We start from the raw sequence: 25,977 nt of genomic DNA on the forward strand, positions 1-25,977 counted from the left end.
AACCAAAAGCAAAACAAAAACAGTATTTAAAGTTATACCAAAAAAATAACTTACGCTCCTCATTCCTCTTTTTTTTTTTTTTTTTTTTTTAATCTTCTTTTATGTTTATTTGGAGAGAGAGAGAGGGAGGGAGAGCGCGCGCAGGGGAGGGGCAAAGAGAGGGAGACAAAATCCGAAGCAGGCTTCAGGCTCTGAGCTGTCAGCACAAAGCCCCACGCGGGGCTGTAACTCACCGGCCTTTGGATCCTGACTTGAGCCAAAGTCGTAGGCTCAACCGACTGAGCCACCCAGGCGTCTGTCCTCATCCCTCCTTCCCACCACCCCCGCAACTCTAAAATAGGATAGTACTATCCACTCCCAAAGGAAAAAGCTTTTTAGGCTGTGGGATTTAAAAAAACGATTAATCCTCATGTGTCAGTCTCATAGGAGTGTCAGAATGACGAGATAAACTAATATGTGTGGTAAAAAAAAAAAAAAATCTTTGCATTTCATAATATTTCAAAACGTTAAGTAGGAGTGTTTGGCCAAGGGTGGAAAACGTCCCCCCCAGCCCCCCCTCCACGCCCCCCAAAAACCTCGCGTAAACCACTGCAGCGCATTTCGGGACTGGGAGTAAGTTTGACACTCGGAGGCTCCCGTAGTCTGGCTTTTTTTTTTTTTTTTAAGAACCAAGATGGCGCTGCCTACCGAGTGTCCCATGTGCTATTTCCGGTCGTACTCGGAAGCAGGATTCCCACCTGTAGCTGATTCGGTTGGTGGTGGCAGGCGGTGTGAGGTTTCTTAACACTGCTCCTGGCGGATCCAGTCAGTAGCCAGCATGTCTAACAGAAACAATAACAAGCTGCCCAGCAACTTGCCGCAGTTACAGAATCTGATCAAGCGGGATCCGCCGGCCTACATCGAGGAGGTGGGAGTGCGACGCGGCGCCACTACAGACCGGGGTGTGACTGGTTTAGACAGTAGCAGGGGGAAGGAGTGGAGTGGAGCTGGGATCCTGGTTCGCCCAAAGTTCTGCTAGGTACAGGAGTCCCTCGGGAGGAAAGAAAAGGGGTTTATCTCCCAACCTCACAGAGGAGGAGAGACACACAGCCCCGCCCCCCAACCTCCAACTTCCATGCAGATTTATCAGCCTTTTCCTTTCAGAAACCCGTAAGTTGAGGAAGTCTGTAACACTTGATGAATTGTATGTTAGAATGCCTTGGGTCGAACATCTGTTTCTGAGAGCCGGAAATGGACCTCCAGACATAGGATTCAAAGCTGGCAGTGGGGACAGTTAAGTGCAGAAAAGGGTACTGGTCTGGAGGGATGCCAGTGCTCTGGAAGTAGCACCGAGGAGCAGAGAGGACACCTACTGGCTCAGCAATGCTGGGCGGAAGAAAACGAGGTAGCAGTGTGTTAGGAAAGAAACAGGTTTCAATAGAGCATCAGAATGACTGGGCTACTTTAAAAAATATAATGCCCTGACCCCACCGAAGAGTTCTTGGTCTGGCGACTAGACGGGAATAAGGGATGTCCTGGGAGCCTTGTATATTTGTGGTGACTGATGAACATAAAGGGTGTAATGATATTAGTTCTCATCATCTTAAGGCATATATTAGTGGCTGAGCCACGGGTAGGAAGGGGGGAGAAGTGAGATAAAGATCTTAGCAGCAGCACACCGAGTTCTGGGGCTCTTTCCATACTCCTGTCACAACGGCGGTATGGAGTCAAGAGAGTAGGGTCTTATCTGAAGCATGGAGGGGCGGTAGTTCCTTTTCTTGATTCCTGCTCTTGGAGAAAGCTGGGGACCTAAGAGTTTTGTTTTGGGGAAATCAAGAGTTATGTTTTTTGACCATGCTAGGTTTAAGATGTCTATTAGAGATCGAGACAACAGATGTCAGGCGGTTGGAGTTATGGATTTGGAGTTCACTGGACTAGTAAGGACTGCTAATATAAAGAAATATTCATAGTGTCGCTCTCATACACTCACAATTTAAAGCTATGGTCTAGGAATGATGAGTAGATGTAGGGCATGGAACTGAGGCCTGGTAAGTTCCAACATTAGATTGTGTTGTTGTTAGAATTAAACATAATTAAATGAGAAAATGCACATAATGACTTTGGCATATTGCAATTGCTGAGGAAGTGGAAGCTATTATCATTATTTTTGTGCCTTAAAAGAAGATGGTAATTTTGACGGCAGAGTTGTATAGTTGTGATATAATTTACACTTTCTGACCCAATATTTTTCTGCTGCTGCGAGTGCTCATATACACAGAAAATGTAGTAAGGGTCATTTGGGTAATAAATGGCAGAATAGATCCAGAATCTGAGTTTTTGACTCTTGCTTTAATGTTCTTTACACCATACCACCTAAATTTCTAATGATAAGGGAAAGGGTCTTTAGAAAAATTTGATGTATCAGTTTTTTTGGAATCTTATTTTGAAGAATGCAGATAAGGAAAAGATGTTTCTGGACACCTTTGCCATGTCTTTTTCTCCGTGCCACTATCAGAGATGTCTTAGTACTAAGTAATTTCTCATTTTTTACTGAAAAAGTCATATAATAGGAGGTGACTAACTTACATCTTATTTTCCTACAGTTTCTACAGCAGTATAATCACTACAAATCCAATGTGGAGATTTTCAAATTACAACCAAATAAACCCAGCAAAGAACTGGCAGAGCTGGTGATGTTTATGGCACAGGTAAGATAATAATTTCTGAAAACAAATAATAATAATTCTGAAAACAAACAATTTCTAAAACAAAGACCAGTTGTTTCACAGTTCGCAGAATATCTTTCCAGTAGTACCCAACCTTATTCCATTCAGGAATGGAAACTTAATGTAAAAAAATATTTTTTTGTTTCCGTTTCTTACAAATGTTATTTTCTTCCTGAGTTGAATTAGAAGATTTCACTAGAGCTTTTTGCAGAACCAACCAAAGCAAAACTTTCAGACTGTTTTTTTTTTTTCAAATTCATCATAAGAGCAGATTTTAAACAACATCACACATATTTTACTAATACTGCAAGAACAATGAAAGAGGTCAGAGAGATTAGCATGTAGAATAAAAAAGAAATGATTTGGAACTAGCTACTTCTATGAAACATAGCCTTTTACTCTCCTTTTTCAGAACATCATAAATATGTGCATATGAATGGTAGGAGAGAAAAAGAAACTTCAGAAGAGCCTTTGCTTTGTTACAGATTGGTCACTGCTATCCAGAACATTTAAGTAATTTTCCTCAAGAGCTGAAAGATCTTCTTTCCTACAATCACACTGTCTTGGATCCAGATCTTCGAATGGTGGGTCTAGTATTTGGATTTGATAAATTGTGTTGTGTTTATATGTGCATGTATTATGTGTTTAAATGAGAACAGCCTCAGCTAAACATCTTCTTAAAACATAAATCAGAATGCGTCACAAATTCCTTAAAATCTTTCTGTGGCTTCTCATTTATACTTAGAGTAAAACTCAAACTTATTAACATGGCCTATAAGTCCCTACATGATCTGCTTCTTGCCAGTGTTTTTGACCTCGTCTCCTGTAGCAGAATGCTGCTCTCCTCTCTGTGATCTTTCTGTTCTTCCAACATGCTAACCCTGCCAGGAAGCTCTTTTCCCTCTTCTGAATACGTGGTTCATTCCTTCTAGTCATTCAAATCTCAAATGCATTAAGAGCCCTAATTATAACTTACGGTTTTTACCATGCTTTATTGATTCACTTATTTTTTAATTTGAAGAGTTTGAGTAAAATTCAGTTCCAACTGGGCAATGCCAAGCTGGAATTGATTAGGAGCACTCCCGTAATGCTGAATTTAATAAATTTATTCATTAACTGGCCAGTTGGAGCATTCAAGCCATTGTCCCTGTAGTGGTTGTTATTGGGTCCTGGCTGAGATCCCCCTTACCAGCCTAGGGCTCCCATTTCCGTCACTGGTGGTGAATGTTGGCCGCCGATGGCCCCCAGCTGCCCTCTCTCTGGTGTCTTGTCTTCAGCTAAATGAGAGCCCTAGCACCTGGGAGGTTGCCCTCCCAGCCTACAGGTTGTACCTGACTAACCCAGAGATACGAAAGCCCGGCTCTTCCCTCAACGTGGGTCCAACTTCATGTTGCAGTTTGTGCTCCAGGGCTTCTCTGTGATTGGACTAAAGCTGGTCTCCAGCCAAGGACATATCCTTCCTCAGCTTTTCTTTTCTCTGCCCTGTCCTGCTTCCTTTACTTCCCTTCTAGAAGAGAGCATACCCTGGACAAATCACTGCAATGAATCTGGGTCTGCTGCTAGGGAACTCAGCCTAAGGCATTTTCAGATTTCATACATATGCTTTTCAGATACCTCTACAGCAGGTAGAACTTAACACAAATATTATCACAAAACATATTAATATCCTTTGCCAAAACTTGTACAATGCTAAGTCTAGAGATTCAGCGTTGTTTCTTACTCTAACATTTTCCCAGGATTTTTCTAATTCTATCATTTTTATAATTCTTTAGGATTTTATTAATTTGATTAGGCCCAACAGAAAAAGAATACCATCTCAGACAAGCCAAGGTTTCAGGCTCTGTGTTGCCAACTGAATGACTCTCACTTGGGATGTGGGACCTGGCAGCACAGCCCAAGAGACTTCAAACTCAAACTATTAGTCAAAAGACTTTTACTTATGTCATGAAACTTTTCGAGTTCCTATAGATGATACAGATTTGAGATTTTGAGTATAGAGACCTAGTGTCTTTCCAAGTACTATAATTAGATTTTTTTTTAAGTTTTGTGTGTCTAACAGTACCAACTAAACTGGTCTGCAGGCGTTGTTAAATAAGTAATGTGTGTATGTTTCTTTGTAATTTCTTATGATGATTAATAGGCTTAAAAAATAATAGAGATTTCCTTTGCTAGGACACAAAGGATTGAGTCTGTGTAATTAGCATTCCTCTTTAAAGGAATCATTTGGAACAAACTGGTGGATCCTCATTTTAATTGGTGATGGTGATAACCACCAGTCCTTATCAATTACTGGACTTACTACCTAGTGTGTTTGTTTCTTCCCCAGGACTTTTTGAGTCATTCCCAAGTTTTTGTTCACTCTTTCCTGCTTACACAGCTAGAACTGACTGTGTTTCTTAATGGAAGAAACAAAATATCTATGTATATTAACTTTCACTTAATAAAATCAGTAAAGTGATTTTTTTATCTTTCTTTGACACTGTAAACTTTTTATGCCTTTTGTTCATTTCTTTTTTTTTAGCCTTAATTATTTTTAGTCCAAATTGTTATCACCTGGCCAGTGGGAGCTTCTCAGTCCTTTTACCAAAGCCCCTGATATTTTTGAAAGCATCCTTACATTCTGGCAGAAATAGTTCCAAACCCCTTTTTACTGCTTTTCCTGCCCCAAGACTTGGAATCAACAATTCTCCAAGGATTACTTGTTCCATTAATGGAGAACAGTTGGTAGAAACCAAACCTTGGGCGATAAGGGTACTCGTGAAAGTCGGTGGTAAGCAGCCGTCCTGCAAGTGCTGTTGGGCAATTCTTGGTACTAATGATACTTCCAAGGAACGCCTTGTAAGGTCACGAATCAGGTTGATGATTCCAGATTATTCTGTTCTTGTTACCACACCTTTCTTACTTCTGTGCATTCATTGATCACGTGGGGGTTTGTCATATCTTGACACTTCCTTAAGTAGCCCTCTGTCAGTCACTGTATCAGTTATATTACCCTGTTTTACTTTATTTATGACACGTATCATTATCTGAGATACAACTGTTTAGGTGCTTCCTTGCTTGTCTGTCCCACTCCCAGTGTAAGGTGTGCGAGAGCAAAGACTCTACTATTGACTGTACTATTCTGATGCCCAAAATGGTGCCTAGTTAGTAGAAGATATCACAATTTCTTGGGATATATGTACTCCATTTTCTCATTTTATTTCATCATTATTTTATAGTATGTTTTCTTTTCCTTCCTTAGACATTTTGCAAAGCTTTGATCTTGCTGAGAAACAAGAATCTCATCAATCCATCAAGTTTGCTAGAACTCTTCTTTGAACTTCTGCGTTGCCATGATAAGCTTCTGCGAAAGGTAAAGGGCAAAATTGCTTCCCCCCCCTTATATCTCCACATTTTCCCTTGCAGTAACATTAAACTTGTAGAGTGAATTCTTGGTATAGTTAATAATTTTAATAGGAAAAAAATTGATGCTTGTGTGCATACAATATGGTGGTAATAGCTAACATTTAATGAGTGCTTGCTTTTTGCCAGCTACCATTCAGAGCTTCTTATATACTTGTTTACTTACAAAATGAGAGAAGGTTCATTATTACTGTTATTTTACAGATGAAAAGGCTAACGCACAAAGAGAGAGTAATATCCTAGAATCATGGGACATGTTAGTAGGGAAGCAGGAGTATAAACCCAGGCAATATGGCTCCAGAACCCAAGCCTTTTCCCACTGTACTATACTGACTAGCTAAATCAGAGCATGGACTGGACACTCATAGCTGTAACAACCCCCAACGGATCTCCCAAAACACTACTTTTTTTTGTTATAAATATTTCCCTATGACTAGTATTTGCTTGTATAAGCCAGCCTAGAAGCTGAAGGTTTGTGAAAGAAATTTACGAAAGAAGAATTTAAGTTTACATTTTATTAACTGGAGGGCCCCTTAGGTGACTCAGTAGGTCGAGCAAATGACTCTTGATTCCGGCTCAGGTCACGATCCCAGGCGCACCCTGAGCCCCGTGGCGCACTCTGCACTGGGCTTGGAGCCTGCTTAAGCTTCTGTCTCTATCTCTGCCCCTCTCTCCTGGTTGTGCTGTTTGCTCTCTCAAATAAATAAAATTTTTCCAAGTGTCGGTGATATTTGTATTGCCAGTATCATCTTGCATGCATTAGGGGCTAAGTGGAGCAACTTTCCTTTTTTTAAATAACAATTTTATTGTGATATAATTCACGTACAATTCATCTATTGAAAGTGTACAGTTCAATGATTTTTAGTATATTGGCAGAATTTGCAACCATCACACAATCAATTTTAGAATATTTTTATCCCCCCTCAAAAAGAAACACTCCTCCCATTAGCAGTAGCTTCCCATTTCCTCATCTCTGTCAGGCCTAGGCAGCCACCAGTCTACTTTCGGTCTCTACAGATTTACCTACTCCAGGTATTTCATATGAATGGAATCACACAATATGTAGTATATGTGTATGGCTTCTTTCACTCAGCATAATGCTTTCAAGGTTCATCTGTGCTGTTGCATTTATCGGCACTTCATTCCTTTTTGTTACCAAATTTATTCCATTATGTGAGTATACCACATTCTGTTTGTCCATTCATCAGTTAATGGACTATTGTGTTGTTTCCACTTTTTGGTTATTGTGGATGCTGCTGCTGTGAATATTTGTGTGGACATAGGTGTGGAAATATATTTTCATTTTTTCTTGGATATATAACTAGGAGTGTAATTGTTGGGTTATGTGGTAACTCCATGTTTACTTTTCAGGGCAACTTTGTTTTACATTTTAGCTGTTGCTTTTTGTTTTGTTTATGGTGTCTTGTTATAGAATGAAAAGTGAATAAAATTAAACTTTCCCCTACATTTGTACTTTTTTCCAAATTACTCATGAGCAAGACTAGAAACGTTGGTTAACGTGTATGTGTTTTTGTTTTCCTCAGACTTTATACACACATATTGTCACTGATATCAAGAATATAAATGCAAAACACAAGAACAATAAAGTGAACATAGTAAGTACCCTTTTGTTTCCCATGTTTGCAGCATTGTACCAGCAGTGTATTGAGTCTTCCTTCTCCTCATTTTCTTTAGGTGTTGCAGAATTTCATGTATACCATGTTAAGAGATAGCAATGCAACTGCAGCCAAGATATCTTTGGATGTGATGATTGAACTCTACAGAAGAAACATCTGGTAATATATATGTAATTGTCTCTTGAGAAATAGACTCATATTCATTTAGAATTACTACAGAGCACATACACAAATATTTTTCTTGATCTTGAGCTCTTTAATATATCTGTCATAAATTAAGTTGGAAATAAAAATATAGAGCAATCCAAATAACTAGTAACATTGGCTGCCATTTCTTGAGCACCTATATCTCATGTTACCTTGTTCAACCTTTAGAATAACATAATTCAGCTTATCTGGAATTATCCCCATTTTATAGGTAACAAAACTAAAGTTCATAGAGTTTAAGCTTAGTAGCTAGCCAAGGACAGAGCTGAAATTAAAACCTGGATATTGGGGGTGCCTGGGTGGCTCAGTCAGTTAAGTGTCTGACTTTTGATTTCTGCTCAGGTCATGATCTCATGGTTTGTGAGATCAAACCCCATGTTGGGCCCTGCACTGACAGCACAGAGCCTGCTTGGGATTCTCGCTCTCCCTCTCTCTGCCCCTTCCCCGTACTCACTCACTTGCTCTCTCTCACACAAAATAAATAAACATTAAAAAAAAAAAAACTTGGATGTCAGACTCTCAAATCTGTGCTATTTCTACTCTGCCACACTGAAAATTTTTAAGTCACTTTATCCTCTGTATGAAATACCATGTTCTGTAAACTTTGGTTTATTGATACATTGCTCCTGATTCATGTTTTTTGCTTTTCTTATTTGCTAATTTTTATTTTACTATAAAAGTAATATTCATTGCAACAAAAAAAAAATTGGAGAAGCTAGAAAGGTTTTTTTTTTTAATTTTTTGATAGTTTCACCACCCAGAGATGATCACTGTTAACAGTTTATGATACTGTCTCCTGTCTTTTCTTTAATGTGAATTTTTAAATATGGTTAGAATTTTGCTACACTAATAAGTTTTTATTCATTTTTTTTTTAATTTTTTTAAATGTTTTCATTTTATTTCTTAGAGTGCAAGCAGGGGAGAGGCAGAGAGCGGGAAAAACACAGAATCTGAAGCAGGCTCCAGGCTCTGAGCTGTCAGCACAGAGCCTGACGCGGGGCTCGAACTTATGAACCATGAGATCATGACTTGAGCGGAAGTTGGACACTTAACCGACTGAGCCACCAAGGCCCCTGTATTCATTTTTTTATTTCACTTATCTTAAATAGGTTCCTATGTCATTAAAAATTCTTCAAAAAAAAATCTATCTTAAAAATGGCTGCATAATTTTCTGACAGAAGACTGGGCTAAAGTTTAAATGTTCACCTGTGGTTGACTATTTAGCATTTAGCAATCTATGACTTTTTTTTTCTTCCTTTGTAACCCATGACTATTTAAACTGTGTATTCTATCCTGTCAGAAATATATTTTATTGTTTAGGGGCACCTGAGTGGCTCAGTTATGCATCCAGCTCTTGATTTTGTCTCAGGTCATGATCCCAGGGTCACGGGATTGAACCCATCATTCTCTGGGTTGAGCGTGGACCCTAGCTTAAGATTCTCCCTCTCTTTCCCTCTGTCCCTGTCCCACTTACGTGCATTTGCACACATGATCTATCTCTCTCTCAAAAACAAAAGAAAGAAATACATATTGTTTATTTTGTGCCATTGTCAATGCTGTGAAATGCAGTAGAATGAAAATTCACTTTGAAAACCTTCATTTGTCTTACCCCAGGAATGATGCCAAAACTGTCAATGTGATAACAACTGCGTGTTTCTCTAAGGTCACTAAGGTATGTGTCTGTAGTCATTTCCAGATGGAAAGTGGAGGAGATGGCTGTGTGGGGAAGAGGTAGCGTAGGGCATGCAGTTCGTGTTTAGTAATGCTCTCTTTGTGCTTTGGCTGCTTCCCTGGTTCATCTGTGCTTTAGAGGTGGCAAATAAAGTTAGGAGTTCTTTAAATGCTTTGTACTAAATGATGCCTTAGTGTTTATTTTGTTTCATCCTATAATTCTTGACTGTTCTTTTGTTGGGCCAAAGCACAGCTGAAAGAAATTTAAGAATATGTTAGACTTTCTGTTAGAAGGGCTACAATGTCACTTTTTTGGTGGTGGGGGGTGGGTTGGTGGCTGGATATAGAAATAAATTCTTGGCAATCTACTTGAAAGATAACAACTATGTAGAGCCTGGATTTTTTAAAATTATTTATATTTTTAGGACAAATAGCATTATTAAAACATTGTTTTAATTGAGAAAAATGAGCCCATATCCCACCAGTCTGATTTTGTTCCTTCAGATCCTAGTTCTGTGCATGAATAATGTGTAAACAAAAGTATTTATTCTTTGTTGTAAGCTGGGGTGAGTCACTGACTTTTGTTCTGATTGGTCTTTAGATATTAGTTGCTGCTTTGACATTTTTCCTTGGGAAAGATGAAGAGGAGAAACAGGACAGCGACTCAGAGTCTGAGGTTATACGTTCAACAGTAGATGCTTTCTTAGGTTTACAGTCTATCAGATTTCATTTTTGCTCTCAGTACAGATTGTAAAATCCATGACTGCTCAAGTTAGAAAGAAACTTACATGTCACCTTTATCTTTTATTGTGTTCTGCCATGCTGAGATTTTATCGTTTAGAATTTGTCACTTACATTCACTAAGATTGGCTAAAGAACTAATAAAAGTTAGACTCATTCAGCCTTGTTCTTAGTTCCAAAGCTAACCTTTATCTCACTATATAAACTTAGAATGGAAATTGCTGCCAGCATATTTTTTGAGATTATGTCAACATTATAGAGAATTCAGAGAAGGAGAGGAATAATATCATGGCATCTTTAAAAGGCAAAATCAAGATTTATGATGTCATGAAATTTTTTTATTAAAAAATATTTTTTAGGGGTGCCTGAGTGGTGCAGTCGGTTAAGTGTCCAACTCTTAATTTTTGCTCAGATCATGATCTCACGGTTCGTGAGTTCCAGCCCCACATTGGGTTCTGCATTAACAGAGTGGAGGCTGCTTAAGATTCTCTCTCTCCCTCTCTGTCCCTCCCTCACTTGGTTGTGCACTCACTCGCTCTCTCAAAATGAATAAATAAACTTAATATTTTTTTATTAAAATCAAAATGGAGAAATTCTAAGAAAAAATACCCTTTCCCATTTTAGCATTTTGGTAATAAGAATACTGGAATTTATAATAAGATCTTTTAATTCATTTTATTATTTTATTAAGTAATGTATGAACAATATATTCTTATTGTAAAAGATTTCAGGTATTCTAGATACAATAAAAGTTTTCTTAACCTTGTCTCATTTCCACTTCCTAGTTCCATCTTCACAGATAACCATCCTGTTTCCTGTGTATTTATATACGGATGTGTGTGTATTGTCTTATGTATATATTAGGTCTTTGAATTATACATAAATAACATATATATTACTCTGCAACTGCTTTCTTTGTGTCATATATATAGATATACTGATGCATTTAGATCTTCTAAGTACATACAGATCTACCTCATTGTTTTAACCTTCACATATTTCAGAATATGAATGTGTTATAGCTTAAGCATTTTCCTCATGATATTATTTCCAATTTCTTTCAATTAAAAACAAAGTTGTATTCTATACTTTGATAAAATTGAAAGCAAAATATAAAAGCAAAAATAAGTGTTGCAGTGAAAATCTTTGTATGTACCTGTTTGTACACATGAGCAGATACTTTTTTTTGAATTTTAAGTCATGCTCATTTTTTATAGTGGTTGCAGAGCATAAGTACACAGAAGTCTATGAAAGGTTTACCATTTGCTTCTATGCAGATTTTCCTTGTTTACAAAGTAGTCTCTTCTTCAGGATGAAGGACCAACAGCAAGAGACCTGCTAGTGCAATATGCCACAGGGAAAAAAAGTTCCAAAAACAAGAAAAGGTTGGAAAAGGCTATGAAAGTGCTCAAGGTGAGACTCATACCTGGAAAATGTGGTAGGAGTGATTAGACTATAGAATATGGGGTTTTTAGTGGAAGCTGTTAAGAATTTGAAATGAAGAAATAGCATTTCTGAAAGACTTAGAAATGTGTGATGAATTTTTAAGTACTAGTTTTTTAGGTGACTAAATGTTTTCAACTCTAGCAAAATCTATACCTTGAATAAATTAATTTGCTTAAATTCACTTTTCACTTGTCCTAAGCAAGATGACCTATATTAGGGTATTTTTGCTAAACTTACCTTCTCAGGAGAGTACACAAATAAAATACATTTTAAATTTTGTTATATTTGGTTATTCTGAAAACTCATTAATTTGGCCCTTCTGTGTTTTTTTGTTTATATTTCTAAATTCCTTTAAGTCTTAACAGGTGCTATTTGCTGGAACATTCCTGAGGTTTAATGTTAAAAGATAAAAACCACCTTTTGTTCTAGTTGAAAGAAAGGTTTTTGGAACAGATTTGTTGTGGGTTCCCCGCTCCCAATAGTCTGATGTAATGTAAATGTTTTTCCTCTCACTTTATTGCAGAAACAAAAAAAGAAGAAAAAACCAGAGGTGTTTAACTTTTCAGCTATTCATTTGATTCATGATCCCCAAGGTATTATAATTATGACTTCCCAAGTTCCTTTTTGGCCTTATCTCTGCCTGTTACCAGGGAATATAAGATCCCTGGCACTTACTAGACAATCAGTAATTGTTTAGTTGTTACTGGTTGGGTATAACCAATGTGGAAGAATAGCTCTTTGCTTCATGTCTTTAACAACAACATAGCGCTAGGACATTGTACTTGACTAAATGAAAAATTGATAGTCTTTTGTTGGTGCAGATTCTGATTTAGTAGGTCTAGGGTGGGGCCTGAGATGCTGTGTTTCTAGCAAGCTACCAGGTGGACCCACTACTGCTGGTCTGCAGACCACGCTTTGGGAGGCACGCTCTAGCAAACTGTTAAGTGGAGCTCCAAACAGTCATTCAAGATGTTGATGCTAAAATTTGGGGGACTTAAGACTTGACTTTGAGCACCATTGACAGTATATTCACCTGTGTGTGAATCTCTTCACCTTCCGTCATGCTGCTGTTCTTACCATCCTGGTTTAGCAGAGTGTTCTCAGGTTCAACTGTACCAGTCACTGATCTAACCGCTACCTTTCTCTACACCTGTTAGACAATGTTGTATAGACTGTGGACTTACAGTGGACTTCTCTGATACTCTCCTTTCCAGATTTTGCAGAAAAACTACTAAAGCAGCTAGAGAGCTCTAAGGAGAGGTTTGAGGTGAAAATGATGCTCATGAACCTCATCTCCAGATTGGTGGGAATTCACGAGGTTTGCATTCCATTATGTTTCTCATTTTGGTGAATATTAGAAGTGGAATCATTCATAGTAAAAGGAAAGCCATTAAGGTAGAACTGTGGCTTACTTTTATCTCTTAAAACCACTTAAACCCATATAATTTACAGAAGAATAAAATCTTTCACTCTGAAAATAGCTGTTTTTATAATTTTGTTTTCTTATCAGTAAGTACGGATGTTAAATTGTACATATATTCAGTTTATGGACAGACTGTTTTGTGTTCTGTGTTTCTACTATTTATTTGTTTTGCATATACATTTTTCTGAGCCAACGTAAACTGGATATTTTTATTGATTATTACTACATTTTGCAGTTTGTTTACCTCTTTATAGCTTTCCTGACTTTCAGACCACTCTGGTAAGGAGGTTGTCATGTTTGCAGAGTTGAATTCTCTTGTCATTTATTTCATACTTAATTAAATTACAGGAGCTCCTTGGTGGTATTGTGTGTGTGTATCTATACACACACACACACACACACACACACACATACATACACACATATATACATATGCACACATATATGTGTACACACACATTATACACACACACACACACACACACACACACATACATACATATGGTATACACATGGAAACTTCACACATACTCATAGACTGCTGTTGTAGAAAAGGAGAGATTTCCAAAAAGTTAGACCACTGAAGAAATGGCCATTGAGGTTGTTGCCTATCATTTTGCTCTTGAGATGTACTGCTCTCTACATCATGGGATGTGTTACTTTCTTCAAAAAGTTTTTTTTTTTTTTAAGGAAAAAAAAGTACAACAGGTTTACTGAAAATCTAGCAGTGTCGACATACATTGTTAAAGATGAAAGTACCCATGAATGAAAGCACTTGTTCCCTTTTCCTAAGACTTAACATTTTAGTGAATAGAATGCTTTTTCTCCATGAGCTGTAGTCCAACAGCAGGATTACCAGATCAATTTATGTTATGTTTGTGCAGAAATTTCCTGTCAGACCTGAATTTGAGCTTGATTGGAAAGCAGAAGTGATGTGTAACTTAAGCATGGTTTGTTAGAAATGATAACTAGAGTTTCACAACTGACTGTAATTGAGCGTCCATTTTTATATTGAACGTAAATCTTCCTTGTTACTTGTCCGGTCTTGGTTTTGCTCTGTGGCTAAATAGAAAAAAATTAATTAATTTATTCTGATATGACAAACTTTGAGAAAGAGCAGTCCATCTCCATAGTTTCTCTTCCTGAAGTTCAAGATTACAGCTGGTTTGGTGAACATGTTGTCATATATTTAAATGTCAAATCACTATGTTGTACACCTGAAACTAATATAATATTGCTTGTGAACTGTACTGCTGTTTTTAAAAAAAGAATACAGTTGCTTTAATAACTAGATCCTGTCACTTTTATTTAGGTAGACTCCAGAGTGCTAGTGCTTTCTCCCTAAAATATAGATCTCAGAGTAATTCCTCCAGTGTGATTGGACTGGTGTCCAGTAATAAAATGAGAACTGTAGGGTTTGGGTGATGAAATTATACCAGGCGCTATTCAGATTTGAATTACTCTTTTATCCCTTACTTTGAAGCCTTAATATCATTGCTTTTCCTTCTGGTAATCCTTTTTATCTTTGAAGACTTAAAAAAAATTTGTTCTGCAGCCACACCAGTTTTAAAAGTAGAAGAATGTTACATTGGGTTGACTTTTCCCCTCCTCTGGTTTATTCTGCATATACTTTCTTCTTTCTTGATATAATGAGGATAGCAGCATAGGCTCCCTTTCCTTGGGTAATACAGCACATCAAATCGTCTTGGGGCATGAATGCTTGTTGAGAAAAATCAAAAGTAAAAAATGATCCCCAGTTAGTTGAACGTGATGATAAAATTGTGTTAGGGAGAAATGAAACTCTACAGCTGCAGTTACGTAAATATTAAAGTCAGTGCATTCTTTCTGCAGCTTTTTCTCTTCAACTTCTATCCCTTTGTGCAAAGATTTCTGCAGCCCCACCAAAGAGGTAAGCCTCCCACTTGCCATTTTCCTTTGGTGGCCTTGGGTTTAGAGTAGCCATCCCAGTCTTTTGTTCTGTAATTATCAAAGAATTAGGAGTGTGTTTCAGAGAAGGAGAGAGAAACCCTTATGTTTTCTTTCCCACAATCTGCTGTGGGTTAATTGTTCTCATCAACTTAACAAGGTTATTTTTGGAAAACAAAAACTGGATTCTTAAAGCAAGTCTTTTTGTAATACCATGAATACTCAGGTAGAAAATTGTGAAAAAAGAAATCTGACCTTCTACTGTAACTTTGTAATAGATATCAGGATTTTATCTTATTGTTATCATTGCCCTCGTGTATTTGCACATAAAAACAACATAAGAGCAGGAAAGAAGAGATGGTTGTTTTGCCTTTAAACTTAAACCAAGATAAGAAGGAAGCCAGCATTTGTTGAACATCTAACCTGAGCCAAGCTCAGTGCCATGCCACGCACTGTGCAAAGTGCTTTACATACAGCATCTCATCAGATCCTCACTTCAATCCTGCAAGGTATAGAAATAAAAAAGACCAGGGGCGCCTGGGTGGCGCAGTCGGTTAAACGTCTGACTTCAGCCAGGTCACGATCTCGCGGTCCGTGAGTTCGAGCCCCGCGTCAGGCTCTGGGCTGATGGCTCAGAGCCTGGAGCCTGTTTCCGATTCTGTGTCTCCCTCTCTCTCTGCCCCTCCCCTGTCATGCTCTGTCTCTCTCTGTCCCAAAAATAAATAAACGTTGAAAAAAAAAATTAAAAAAAAAAAAAGAAATAAAAAAGACCAGGCAAATAAATGGCAAATTAGGATTCACCTCATTCTTTCTTTTGCCTAATTTATACTGCCTGCCCCTTTCAAAGAGAGTGTGTATATGTATTTATGTTCGTAGTCATTCATTCATCCAGTGATTTCTAATCTGGGCACTGAATTAGACACTCAGAATTTCACAGTGAGCATGAAAGAGTGCCCTCACCTTTGTAGAGCTTGCATTCTAGAGGGAGATCCAGAGAGTACTATGTGTCCAGTGTCCAAGTGAAGATAAGTCTTTTGAGTAAAAAGAAAGCAGAGTTAAGATAATAGGGAGCACTGGGGTAGATTCTAGTTAGATTATGTCAGGAAAGACATTTTGATAAGGCAGCAGTTGAGCAGGGACCTGAGGGAAGTGAAAGAGTGAGCCATGCAGACACCTGAGGGTTGGGCGTTCCAGCTAGACTTAGCAGTAGGATTAAGGGCCAGAATATGCTTCCCATGTTTGCTCTTAGTCCTGAGAGGCAGAGCAATAAACTGACTATGATCTTTCTGATCTCTTACATTTTTAGAGGTAACAAAGATTCTTCTGTTTGCTGCCCAAGCATCTCATCACTTAGTACCCCCAGAGGTGAGAACTCTTAAACCTTATTTCTGTCTGCATAGCAGTGCCACTATTAAGTATATGATGGTGGCTATTCCCACAGAGATTACTGCTCCCCTGTGTCACTTTTCTTCAAACTGAGAAGAAGAGACACTAACTCTTAAGGAGATAGATACAGAGGTTTAGTTATAGAAACTGAAAAAAAATTTTTACTATAGAAAAGCAAAGTTTGTTTTAGAGAAGTTGTTGAGAATTCTCACTTTAATTGCCAAATCTTGGGAGATCAAGAGTTATTGGTAAATTTATAGTGAATATTTTTCAAAGCTGATCATTCCTTTCTTTGATTAAAATAGCATTGAATTGTCCTGGGTGAAAACAATTTTTTAAATCCATATTGGAAAATAATATTGAAGGGGAGCAAAATTTAATCTGAGGATAACCAAGAAGCCTGAAACCCAACGTACTTTTATCTGTCTTCCTCAGTCTTGATTCCTTCCTACTCCCAAAACGAAGATGGAAGGCTGGTTTTTCACTGTGAATCGTCTGTTGTCCCTTAATCCTCAAGTGTTTGAGTTGGTGGAGACATTTTATCAGCTCTCATCTTTCCTTTCTTTCCCGATTCAGATCATTCAGTCATTGCTCATGACTGTGGCCAACAATTTTGTCACCGACAAGAACTCTGGGGAGGTCATGACAGTAGGGTATGTAGAATGTGCCTGCAGGAAGTGGGTATGTTTTCAATGTACGGTTGGCCCTAGAAGCCCTATAAAACCCAACTTATGTACCTTTGATTTGGTCTTTTTTAGGAAACCTTAGACTGACCCATCTGTGATTGCTGTTTGGGTTTTTTAAATTCATTTTCCTTTTCTAGAATCAATGCTATAAAAGAGATAACAGCTCGATGTCCTCTAGCCATGACTGAAGAACTTCTCCAAGACCTGGCTCAGTATAAAACACACAAAGATAAGAGTAAGTTGCATGTTATTCTCTGTAGATCAAATATCGAGTGACTCTTTTTTCTCAGTAGCCTCTTTGCTCTGGAGTTTCTTTTCTTTTCTTTTTTAAAAAATGATTATTTTTGAGAGAGAGCACATGCGCTCACACGTGAGTGGGGGAGGGCAGAGAGAGAGGGAGAGAGAATCTCAAGCAGGCTCTGCACTGACATAGGACTCAATCTGTGAGTCATGAGATCATGACCTAAGCCTAAATTAAGAGTCGGATGCTTAACCGACTGAGCCACCCCACTCTGGAGTTTCTAATTAAAGGTGTTATTTTACAGATGTGATGATGTCTGCTAGAACTTTGATTCAGCTCTTCCGAACACTGAATCCTCAGATGTTGCAAAAGAAATTCCGGGTAGGTGAAATATGCATATGTTGATCTAAAGGTCAGGGTCTTAGAAGGGGAGAATAATTTCCTACAGGATGAGTTTTAGTGTTTGTGATGCTTCGGCTATGAGTATTGGTTAATTGTATTCTTTAAGCTCAGAATACAATTGATTGAATACCATTGTCTCAAATATTTTGTAGTTGGCATGTGCTCTTTGATGCTGACTCTTTTTTTAAATATATATATTTTTAAGTTTATTTATTTATTTTGAGAGAGAGCATGTATGCGTAGAAGGGCAGAGAGAGAGAGGGAGAGAGAGAGAGAGAGAGAGAGAGAGAGAGAAGCCCAAGCAGGCCCTGTGCAGTCAGTGCAGAACCCAACATGGAACTCAATCTGACAACCGTGAGATCATGACCTGAGTGGAAATTAAGAGTCAGACACTTAAATGATTAAGCCACCTGAGTGCCCTTCTAAGAACCTTATTAAAAACAATTTCCTTTCCTTTAGGGTAAGCCTACAGAGGCCTCCATAGAAGCAAGAGTGCAAGAATATGGAGAATTAGATGCTAAAGATTACATTCCAGGAGCAGAAGTTCTAGAAGTTGAAAAAGAAGAGAATGCTGAAAATGATGAAGGTTCATTTTCATTTTACCATTTTCCAGGATAAAATCACTCCTGTACTGTATTGACCTTGAAATCTTTATGTTGATTGAACACTCATTCAGCAGATATTTATTGAGCAAGGACTGTGTGCTAAGCACTGTTACAAGCATTGGGGATCAAAGGGCATCCATCGTTCCTACACTTAGGAAACTTACATTGTAGTGTAGATGTCTGTTCATATCCTCCAGGGAAGCTGCTCCTTATCAAGATCATACGGGGCACTTGGGAACGATAATGGCTTTTGGGTTTTTGCCTAGAAAAAAATAATGAAGGTTAGTCATAAACAGTCCTCCAAGACTCCTTGGTGAAGGAGAACACTTGGTGAACTTTTTGAAGAATACTTAATTTCCAGAGTTAGTGTTTATTACCTTGGTTGCTAGAGTCCTATCTTTTTCCTGTTAGTTCATTTGTTATATTAACAAAACTTTTTAAAGCGTTACTTGTGAGCTAGCCACTGTCAATATGAAGAAGAATGATATGGTCCCTGCTCTTGAAGGCTTTTCATAAATAGCTCTGCATGAGCAAAGCCCTGAAGTATTTAGGAAACTATTATTAATGTAGGATACAGGGTGGGATATAGCAAGATACCAGACTAGACATAGAATTGGGGTCTTATCGGGTGTGGTTGTATATATGCTATACCAAAGAGCTGAGACACTCTAATGGGGAACAACTGAAAAATTGCAAATGTCTGTGATTTTGAAAGCTTACTGTGACTCCATTAAGAACTAATATGTCTTCATTGAGGTATCTACCAGGTTCCTTCACATCCAGAATCTATGACTTCAGTTGTCTGAATGATTGTTGCTCACTAGTTTCTAAAAACATGTATAAATATGCTTAGATGAGTTGTCAGATACTTGCTGTGTGGCCAAGATAAATGTACAGGTGCAATTTTGATGGACATGGTTTGGTGGAAAGATCATGGACTCTACAGTTAGACATGATTTTCATTTCATCGTAGACTGCGTTTTCTAGCAGTGTGGCTCGGGGCAGGTAACTTGTATGGTCTGTTCCTCTTCTGTTGAGTTGTGAGAGGTAAATGATTATAAGATTTTAGCTCATGGTAGATCATGGTCAATGTTTATTATGCATTCCATAAAGTAATTAAATTGATGTGGCTTATTTAACAATAAATATTGCTTGATTCTTGGTCAATAAAGCTCCACTGACTTTGATTACCTTACTTTTGCTTGATTTATTTCAACTCCCCCTGAGTACTAACAGTGTGCTGCTTCTCACACAGATGGGTGGGAGACCACCAGTCTCAGTGAGGAGGCAGATGCCGATGGTGAGTGGGTTGATGTGCACCACTCTTCTGATGAAGAACAGCAAGAAATCGTAAGTCCTAAAATTACCTTGTGCAAGTACGTCACTTGGATGTTTATTAACACCTAATTCATGGTGGGCCTTGTTGGGGTTCTAAGCTCTCACTTGAGCTAGTAGCTCTTTAAACCTTTGTTGTGTGTTTTCAAGTCCAAGAAGCTCAACAGCATGCCCATGGACGAGCGGAGAGCCAAAGCTGCGGCCATTAGCACTAGCCGAGTTTTAACTCAGGAAGACTTCCAGAAAATCCGCATGGCCCAAATGAGGAAAGAACTTGACGCTGCACCAGGGAAGGCCCAAAAGAGGAAACACATTGAAATAGATAGTGATGAGGAGCCCAGGTAAAACGACACATACACCAAGTCTTCTTCAGTCAGCTCATGTGACGATGAAAGTGTTAAGGAAAGGAGTTCCACCCTTGTTTCATATTGTATTTGTTCTTCACCTCAGGGGTGAGTTACTTTCTCTTCGGGACATTGAACGCCTTCATAAAAAACCAAAGTCTGACAAGGAGACAAGACTAGCAACGGCAATGGTAAGTGAGGCATATCTTTCCCTTCAAACAAAAAGCAAATAAGCTGAAAAATTAAATAAAGTGAATAGCCACGGAACGGCAGTGTTTTATTTTGATGTTTTAAATAAAGGTATAATTAACATAGAGTAAAATGCACAGATATTTGGTGTTCTGTTAGATGAGTTTTAACAACTAGATAACCATGCAGCCACCATCAAAAACAAGATGTAGAACACAGAAAGGCAATAGTACGTCTTCTGGTATCTGGGAGGCATCCAAGCTATTAGGAAAGCAGGGGAATGTTTAATAGTCACTAATGAAAAGCCTCCGGCAAGTGCTGTGGCTATGATTGCACATTTCCAACATTTCCTACTGCCTACTATTTCCGCTTTCTTTTCTATACATTTGTTTTAGGCACCATCCCATACTGGTTCCACGTCACCCTGTGCATTCATCCCATTTGTACTGAAACCTGATTAGATAAGTTTAAAAATCCATGTTCTTTCTTCCCCACCTTTTCGTATTCTATCCCTCCTTCCTGAAATGCTCTACCCTTCCCCTCCTTTCTCCCACCATGAATGCCTTGATCCTATAATAAACAGTTTACCCGTCCCCCTTTCTAGGAAGCTTCTCTGACCTGACCAGCTGAATTATGACCTTTTCTTCTACTGAGCTTCCCTTGCCCCATTACAATATATAATGGTCATTTCTCCCCTGGACTGAGTCACTGGAGAGCAAGGACTGAGTTACATCAATCTTTTTTGTCCTTGGCACCCAGGAGAGCGCCTGGCACGGAGGAGACACATATGTGGATTAGATAACTCTTGAAGTGTTTTTTTGTGTATGCTAATAGGCTGGGAAGACAGACCGAAAAGAATTTGTGAGGAAGAAAACCAAAATGAACCCATTTTCTAGTTCCACAAATAAAGAGAAGAAAAAACAGAAGAACTTCATGATGATGCGGTATAGCCATAATGTCCGGTCAAAGAACAAGCGTTCCTTCCGAGAAAAGCAGGTGAGTTCAACTTGAAGCTTGATTGGTTAGAATACTGTTGTCATTTTAACACTTCTTTACTCAAAACAGAGTTGTGCCTTTTAGGACCTTGTGTTCGCATTAATGGGGAGCATTATTAGAGAACATGGAGAGGTGACAAGTGGTCAGGGCATGTAAATCCTACACCTGACTTGGCAGAGATTCAGCTGTGTGACCAAAGGAGAGTCTCTTTTCCTCCTCTATAACTGCAGGAGTGGAAGCTAGATGGCCCGTAAGATCATCCCTATGCTAAAATTCTTGACATTGCATCTGTGAAACATAATATCAAGATCCTTCCTAATGTGCCCTTTTGCAAAACTTTTATGTTTACAGGTTTTGGGGATTTCATTTTATCCATTTGTGGTCTTTTATATGTAGTCCTGTGTGACTCAGTTGCCTTGCTTATTTTATTTGCTATAATAAAACAAATTCATGTTTTCGTCTCTTTCTCTACGGAGGGTGTACCAGAGTATATTTTAAATATATTCTGAAGGATCACCAGGAAATCAAGTTAGGACGAAACAAGTGTTCCTAAGTTGCTAGCCAAAGATGAGTGTGCCAGACAGACATGTTAATGGCCAGCTTTCCAGGGCAGTGTTTCATTTGTGCGGCCACCCAGGCAGTAGTAACTGAATTAAGGTGCCATTTAAAATCTACCTATCTGCTTATTTAATCTTTCTAGTTCGAGGGGCGCCTGGGTGGCGCAGTCGGTTAAGCGTCCGACTTCAGCCAGGTCACGATCTCGCGGTCCGTGAGTTCGAGCCCCGCGTCAGGCTCTGGGCTGATGGCTCAGAGCCTGGAGCCTGTTTCCGATTCTGTGTCTCCCTCTCTCTCTGCCCTCCCCCGTTCATGCTCTGTCTGTCTCTCTCTGTCCCAAAAAAATAAATAAACGTTGAAAAAAAAAAATTTTTAATCTTTCTAGTTCTAAACTATGTCCAACAACATCATGTAAATAACAAAGTGCCAGCATTTTGAATAGAGGTTGTTGAAATCAAGGTGAAAAGAAAGGTGCAGTTTCAGATTATAAATACCTGAATTTTGCCAATTCAATTTAAATTCATGGTTGAACTGGGTGCCTGGGTGGCTCAGTCGGTTAAGTGTCCGACTTCGGCTCAGGTCATGATCTCACGGTCCGTGAGTTCGAGCCCCGCGTCGGGCTCTGTGCTGACCGCTCAGAGCCTGGAGCCTGTTTCAGATTCTGTGTTTCCCTCTCTCTCTGATCCTCCCCTGTTCATGCTCTGTCTCTCTCTGTCTCAAAAATAAATAAACGTTAAAAAAAAATTTTTTTTTTAATAAATAAATAAATAAATAAATAAATTCATGGTTGAATTGATTCAGTCCATTAGCTTATCCTTCAGCAGACCTTTGTAAGATTTGAGGGTGGAGGAAATAGAATCACTGAGTTGCACCATGGTTTGTTCCTTCTTTCATTATGCAGTTTTTGTGACCTTGCTACATTTTGTGACAGTGTTCCCCTGCTTTTTACTTCCTCTGTTGTTTTACTGAGCCTTTTTTGGCATGATTTGGAAGCCTTGATTTGGAAGCCTTGTTTTGTTCCTTGCCAGCACCTCTAGAGTCATGAAGCTCCTCTCTCAAAGACTAAAGAATTTTTTATTTAAGAGTTCGTTGGACATATGCACTTGTTGGTTCAAGAGTGTTTTTTCCTTGTCCTCCCGTTTTCTTGCCATTTGGAACCAAAAATTAATCTGAATTTCTGTTTATGTGTCCTTGCTCTATATTTTCTTCAAGGTCTCTCTGTTATAAAACTTAACTCTAGGTTCCTAATTTTCTTATTCTCTCCTTCACTCTAGACCAGCACTGCCCAATAGAAATTCAATACAGACCACATGTATAATTTTAAAATAAAAAAGTAAAAAGAAAAAGGTGAAATTAACTTTAGTAATAGATCTTATTTAACCTAATATATCTGAAATAGTATCATTTCAGTATGTAATCAATATGAAAATTGTGAGTGAGATACTATACCTTCTTGTTTTTGAACTAATTGATATCCAGTGTGTGTTTTACACTTGTGGCACATCTCAGTTTGGACTGGCTATTTTTCAAATGTCCAAAAGCCACATGCAGTTAGGGGTTACTGTATTGGGCAGTGCAACTTTAGAGCATCCCCAAAACTGACCTGTGACCCTAAAATAGAAAAGCTCAGTTCAGTTTACCTTTTGTGTGCGTTTTTTTTTTCTACTCACACAGAATACTTCTAACATTTATGGTCACCAAATATGTGGTGATTTTTTTCCCCCACACAAGCAGTTCTTTGCAGTACTGGCTAGTGTCCTACAATTTAACTCAATTCTGACATTGTTTTCCTAGAAATAGTGTCAGATCCCACAGGTTAAGGGCTCAACCCCATGAGCCTATACTCGCCACCTCCCCAAGTGTTCCTCCCCCACCCCCCCACACACTTCAGAAACCAGTCTCAAGCCCAGTGTTTCTGACTAGTCACCTCCTCCTTGGTTTGATTAATTTGCTACAGCTGCTTTCAGGACTCAGGAAAACCGTTACTTAAGTTTACCAGTTTATTAAAGTATATGATAAAGGATACAGATGAATAGCCAGATGAAGAGATACATAGGGCAGGGTCTGGGAGGGCCCCAAATGCAGAAGCTTCTGTCCCTGTGGAGTTGGGGTACATCTCCCTCCTGGTGTGAATGTGTTCGCCAGCCTGGAAGCTGTCAGAACCTCACACTACAGGGTTTTTTTTTTTTTGAAGGCTTCACCACATAGGTATGATCGATTATTCATTCTGTACCTAGCCTCTTTCTCTTCTCTGGAGAAGTTTGTATGTTGGGGGGCAGGGACTGCTGAAAATGCCAAGGTATTTTTTTTTAATGTTTATTTATTTTTGAAAGAAGACAGAGCATTACTAGGAAAGTGGCAGAGAGAGAGGGAGACACAGAATCCAAGCAGGCTCCAGGCTCTGAGCTGTCAGCACAGAGCCCGATGCGGGACTCAAACTCACGAAACTACAAGACCATGACCCAAGCTGCAGTTGGCTGCTTACCTGACTGAGCCACCCAGGAGCCCTGAAAATTCCAAGTTTCTAATCATGGCTTGGTCTTTCTTGGACCAGCCCCCATCCAGGAGCCCACTTAGTTGCCTCATTAGAACAAAAGATGCTCCTAGGGCTCTTATCACTTAGGAATTTACAGGGGTTTGGGGAGCTGTGTGTCAGGGAGAGGGTCAAAAACAAATATTAAAACGAGATGCTCTTATCACTTAGGAAATTACCAAAGTTTGAGGAGCTCTATGCCAGGAACCAGGGGCAGAGACCAATATGTATATTCTATTATCTTACACACCCAAGCTTCCTCTGGGAACGGAGCATCACATTTCATACCCCTTCTGTCCCTTGGTGATATTTTATTCTAAATAAAAGGGTCTTACATGGCTTGAAAGTGTACATGAGGTCTTCCTGTAAATTTTTAGAATATTCTCATAGAATATGTAAAAAAGAGGTGAGAGTAGAAAAGGCAGGTGAAGCACATGGCAGAGAAAGAGGGGAGGATGGATCTTCCAGTGAAGCCTTAGGAAAGGTAAAGGAAGAGGAGGGAGAATATACTTTTCAAATGATGGCATTTGAAGGGAGAAGGAAACTGAGATACGTGTGAGAATAGCGAGTAGCCTGTGCTTTATTACAAAGTTTAATGAGCAGAATTAAGTCCGTGTAACCTTGGGTTACAACAACATCATTAGCTAATGTACAGTTCTTACTGTAGAGCTTTCCATTTTTTAACTCTGTTAGTCAGTGTGCAACAATATGAGCAGGTACTGTGATCTTATATTTTATATTTTACAGATGAGACTGTAAGACAGGTGAGTCTGAGAAATACCTCCTCAGCCATGAAAGTTAGGCTAAAATGAACTTGTTAATTTTTCTACCTTCAGTATCTATCGTTGATCTCTTCTATCTACAAAGACATTCCAAGACCCAGATATAAATAAAGGCAAGGAGTCAATACCTTAAAATCATAAAATCCAAAAAGCTTGAACATTTAAGATGTAGAGTAACTTCCACCCCCCAAACATGCTTTAACGAAGCAAACAAACAAAAACACATACCTTGTTGAAATTCAAAAGACGGTCTTAAAAATTTCTAGGAACCAAAGAATAGTGCTTGAGAATTCGTGAAATAGTATCTGTCACACACCCAAGACACCCACACACTTAATCATCTCAGGAGGATTTGTTGACCGGAGTCCATTGTTGTACGTCTCCATATAACCAAATTAGTATAATGGGGTACCCAAGAGTTCCCATGTTTAGATATTTTTTCTTATGTTACAGCTGGCACTACGAGATGCACTTTTGAAAAAGAGAAAAAGAATGAAGTAACCTCCAAGCAAGTTTTCCATTCCAAGAAAAATGCTACATTTGTATCATTATTTTGAAAATTAATCAAGAATGATTGTTTACATTAAAAAGTCCCAAAGTACTGTATTGTGAAAAACACAGTAAACTTGGTAGCAACTTGGCAGTATTGTTTTGGAGATAGGGAATGGTGGGAATGTTTGAACTGTAAACAGTAGTGGTGGTGTTGTAAACTCATTTCCATTTGGCATTCATGCAAAAAAAAAAAAAATGTTTTGTGCCTACTAA

The 25,977-nt window shown here is 38.6% G+C and overlaps 1 protein-coding gene across 1 annotated transcript; it reads left to right on the forward strand.

The window, feature by feature from the left end:
- Positions 1-647: 647 nt before the first annotated feature.
- Positions 648-25,977, forward strand: SDAD1 (SDA1 domain containing 1). The gene is made up of 22 exons (XM_043572449.1): positions 648-907; positions 2,583-2,687; positions 3,191-3,289; positions 5,947-6,057; positions 7,652-7,723; positions 7,803-7,903; positions 9,566-9,623; positions 10,224-10,298; positions 11,675-11,776; positions 12,333-12,402; positions 13,024-13,127; positions 15,084-15,141; positions 16,465-16,523; positions 17,121-17,197; positions 17,368-17,465; positions 17,776-17,852; positions 18,333-18,459; positions 19,734-19,828; positions 19,964-20,154; positions 20,264-20,348; positions 21,181-21,342; positions 25,666-25,977. Exons 1-22 carry the CDS (start codon positions 818-820, stop codon positions 25,711-25,713), a joined length of 2,064 nt encoding a protein of 687 aa, XP_043428384.1. The 5' UTR covers positions 648-817; the 3' UTR covers positions 25,714-25,977.

Source organism: Prionailurus bengalensis, chromosome B1 (genome assembly GCF_016509475.1).
Source record: "Prionailurus bengalensis isolate Pbe53 chromosome B1, Fcat_Pben_1.1_paternal_pri, whole genome shotgun sequence".
In the NCBI taxonomy this organism is placed as follows: domain Eukaryota; kingdom Metazoa; phylum Chordata; class Mammalia; order Carnivora; family Felidae; genus Prionailurus; species Prionailurus bengalensis.